Source organism: Arachis ipaensis, chromosome B04, assembly GCF_000816755.2.
Source record: "Arachis ipaensis cultivar K30076 chromosome B04, Araip1.1, whole genome shotgun sequence".
NCBI lineage: Eukaryota > Viridiplantae > Streptophyta > Magnoliopsida > Fabales > Fabaceae > Arachis > Arachis ipaensis.
In genome coordinates, this window is record NC_029788.2 from 37,719,034 (window position 1) to 37,722,972 (window position 3,939).

The window sequence follows — 3,939 nt, forward strand, 5'->3', positions numbered from 1 at the left end:
TACTACGACAATACAAATAAATAATAGTTTATTCTCTTATTTTAAAAAAAATATCAAAACAATTGCCTATAAAATTTAGCTAAATAATAACTCCAGCTAATTGTGTTATTAATATTGCTTGCATTAAAACTTTTCTACTGGTATAATTTAAAACACAGAAAAGAAGGAAGACATGGAATTATTAATTATATCTTTCTTTTATCATGCCACTTCTTCAACTCAATACTCAAATAAAGTAAAATAATGTATATTATTGTAAACACACAAAAATTATCATCAATTATAAAAGCTCTCTAGCTAACTCTGATAATCCACTGCCACAAAAAACCAACCAATTCATGCGAATTATATTTCAGAAATAATTATGTGTATATTAAAATTAATTGTTAAATCAGTCACTTATATAATATATTTATATATATTGATATACAATAATAATATTATTTGTATATTAAAATTAAGGTTTAATTACTCTGCAGGTCTCTATAGTTTCACCGAATTTTTAATTAGGTCCCTATACTTTTTTTCTTTTCAATTGGGTCTCTGTACCTTATTTTTTTTTCAATTAAGTCCCTGCCGTCAGTGTACCGTTTGAGATAACAGAATATTCTTCATAAAAAAGGAATATTCTTGCCAATTAGCTGTAGAGGCTTGGTGAAGTAATCTGAATTTTTTCCTAATACCCAAATAACCCCTCACATTTCATTCATAAGAAAAAAAGAAACCCTAAGTTTCTCCTGTCTTCTCCGTCTCCTGCCTCCGTCGACGGCGTGTGTGTCTGTCATCGACTGCAACAGACGGTTGCTGGTGTCCCCTCCGTCGCCTTCTCTCTGCGCTGGGCCCTTGTGCGTTGTTGTTGTCAGAGGTCTTCTCCACGGTTTGTCCGGCCAAGGCGTCTTCCTTCCGTCGCGGTGAAGGCCCTCGCCTGGAGTCACCAAGCCGCACGTTGCCGAGCCTCCGACCACGCCTCTGCTCCATCTCCCTGCAGTCAAAGTTTCTGCAAGTAAGTGACAAAGAAAAAACTCTAATTTTTTCAGTGTTAAAAGTTGATATTTATGTTATTTTTTTCAAAAAAAATATGACATTGTTTGACTGTTGTTGCTGTGATGGTGGTGCTTTAAATGGATTCTACTTCTATTTTTATTAAATAGATTTTGCTTTCAATGGGAGATTTGTGAAAGTGTAATGTATGCTGTTTCAACTTATGAAAGTCTGAACCTTTTTTTCAAATTATGTGATTGAATGGAGCTACTATGGCATTAGATGATGAATTTTGTTTATTCTTGAATGTTGATTGTTGTGGTTGTGCTGATGTTGCTTTAAATGGATTATGTTTCTGTTTTTAATACCTGTAGGGATGGAGGACTCGGATTTTACCATAGACATACACCATGGTGGCAAGTTTCATGATTTAGGGAACGAGCTAGAATATTTGGGGGGAAAGGTGTTGGAAGATATGCATTATGAGCTCGATGAATGGAGTTTGCAAGAAATAGTTAGTGAGTTGCAAAAGTTAGGGTACAAAGAAAATGCCAGGAAGACCACGGATGGTGAGGATCAGAGAACCTGATGAGAACCGTTCTCAGATAAAGCTAAGGAGGACGGGTTCATCTGTTACATGTAGCAACTGCAGCCAATATGGACATAATAGAAGGCATTATTCCAATCCAATAGTGTCAGGTATCATGCAAATCTGAACCTACAAACTGTTGTTTTACTGTTTTAAATTCAAAATTATAGGGTATTTGAGGTGTCTAGTGGATTAGGTTGTGATTAGTATAACGTATGGTGTATGAAAATTTATTATGCTGTGTTGTAAATTGTTGTGAATTGATTTGGATTGCAAACAGATTATGCTGCCTTATAAATAGAATATAAGATGATTATCAATTGATTATGCTGTGTTATAAATAAATTGTAAATAGATTATAAATTCATTGAAAAAAGAGCTGAATATTCATGTTGCAATCTACTGTTTACCTGATTTCAGAACCTGGTCTTGCTGCTGCCGGCAACGGAGAAGATCCGAATGCTGCTAACACTGTGCCTACTGCTGCTGCTGCTACTGATCCTGCAGCTGCTGTTGACACTGATCCTGCTGCCGACAACAGATCCGGTGTGAATATCCACATATCTGAGCGAATAAGGCAAACAGGGGTAGGCAGGGGAAAAGGAAGGGGCAGGGGAAGGGGTAGAGGAAGGGGTAGAGCTGCATCTTCACAACCACTCCCCACCACACCTACATCTTCCCAACAGCTACCCGCCACACCTACTGTTGCTGCCTCCACTCAACCACCTCCCATACTTGCAACTTCAGCTTCTCAGGCTCCAACCACATCCACCGGTGCAGTGGCTCCAACCACAGCCACCTCACAACAAGCCTTACCTCTTGAAGGGCCAGCCTCCCAGCCTCTCCTAACTGTGGCAAGTGCAAAATCTCACTAAGCACTTAGAGCATCTTCTCAACCTTTACCATAGACAAAGGTGTTTGGTGTGAGGAGAAGTGGGCGGCTGAAGTTAGGAGTGATGAAACAAAAAGGAGCACCTAGTCTACATATAGACCTAAGTGATGACTGAAGTCTCTTTATATTTATTGTTAGGGTTGTTGGGGTTGCTGTTAAATAGTATATCTTGTGATGAATTGTGTCTATGTGGTCACTGTTTATTATGTGGATAGGACCACTATTTTGATATTTTGTAATCAGGTTGGACCATTTTTAATTGTTGCACTTCTTGGATCTTTATTTTGGATTAGCTATATGTGGCATATTATATGACCACTTATGTTATGATATTTTGTATAAGTATGGTTTACAGGAACACTTAATGAAAATATATGTAGCATATTTTCTGGCCACTTCTTGCTGCAAGTTGTTGTCAATTGTGAAAATTTCAATATTCACATTGATAAAGTTGCTTCCCAACTATCATTTGTTATACACACAAAATACATCGAAGTGTAAAATTGATTCAAGCTAAACTTAATTAACTTTAATTGGATTGAAGCCATACAATCTCTTATATTACAACTTCATAACACAGATAACTCTAAACTCTTGCAAACCACATTCCAATTATTAAGACTAGCAAAAACATAAATAGCATATATTGCATTTTACATTGAATTTTCATATTGTCATCCAACCTCCCAACTTGTTCTTGGAGAATATTCAACTCATCACATAATCTACTCACACAAGCATCTATTTCTTTGGCTTCAATAATTAATCTCTCCATCTCCATGTTTAGCCTCTCTATCTTTCTTTCTTGTGCATCCAATTTCCACATTTCAACTTCTAACTTAGCAGAATTTTGTGTTCCAACAACTCCAACAACAGCAGCAGACACGTTACTTCTTGCACCAACTTCATCAACCCACTCAAAAAATTTGCGTCTTCTGTTAGGGCAAGAAATAAATCTTCTATTAGGATTCTTTGTTGTTCCTGAAATTTGAAGACTCAGAGTGTCACCACACAAACAGTGAACTCGCCTTTCCTTTTTCTTTGGCCACCCATTCTTTGCACCGTCATCAACCTCAATCCAATCAAAATCATCAATCCACTCAAAAAAGTTACATTTTGGTATCTTTCCACAAGTAACATACCTCCTACCATGGTCAGAAACGGCTGAGGAACGGCGGACGGTTACTGCCTCTCCACAAAAATACAGGTGTCTTCTTTCCTTCGAGTACGAGCTCCTGGAAACACAGCTTCCCAAAGAGAGAATGAATGAGGTTCCTTGATTATGAGCCATAAATTTGGAGAATATGAAAACTGAAAATGGAAAAGGAAGAAGAAGAGAAACCTCAGATACTGCAACGAGAGTGTTTATAGGGAGAAGACAGGGGTAAATAAGTCATTCCACAGCTCACTAACATTTTTTTTAACGTCAAACGTTAACAGGGACTTAATTGAAAAAACAAATAAGGTACAGGGACCC

The 3,939-nt window shown here is 37.3% G+C and overlaps 1 protein-coding gene across 1 annotated transcript; it reads left to right on the forward strand.

Moving 5' to 3' along the window:
* Nucleotides 1,548-2,445, forward strand: LOC107636380 (mucin-17-like). Its single transcript, XM_016339898.1, has 2 exons — nt 1,548-1,680; nt 1,991-2,445. The coding sequence occupies exons 1-2, from the start codon at nt 1,548-1,550 to the stop codon at nt 2,443-2,445; spliced, it is 588 nt and encodes a 195-aa protein (XP_016195384.1).

Excerpts from the sequence above, each read along its gene's own strand:
- LOC107636380 (XM_016339898.1), top strand. The coding sequence starts at position 1,548 with ATGGTGAGGATCAGAGAACCTGATGAGAACCGTTCTCAGATAAAGCTA. Across the intron at positions 1,681-1,990 it reads TTCCAATCCAATAGTGTCAG|AACCTGGTCTTGCTGCTGCC; the intron begins GTATCATGCAAA and ends ACCTGATTTCAG.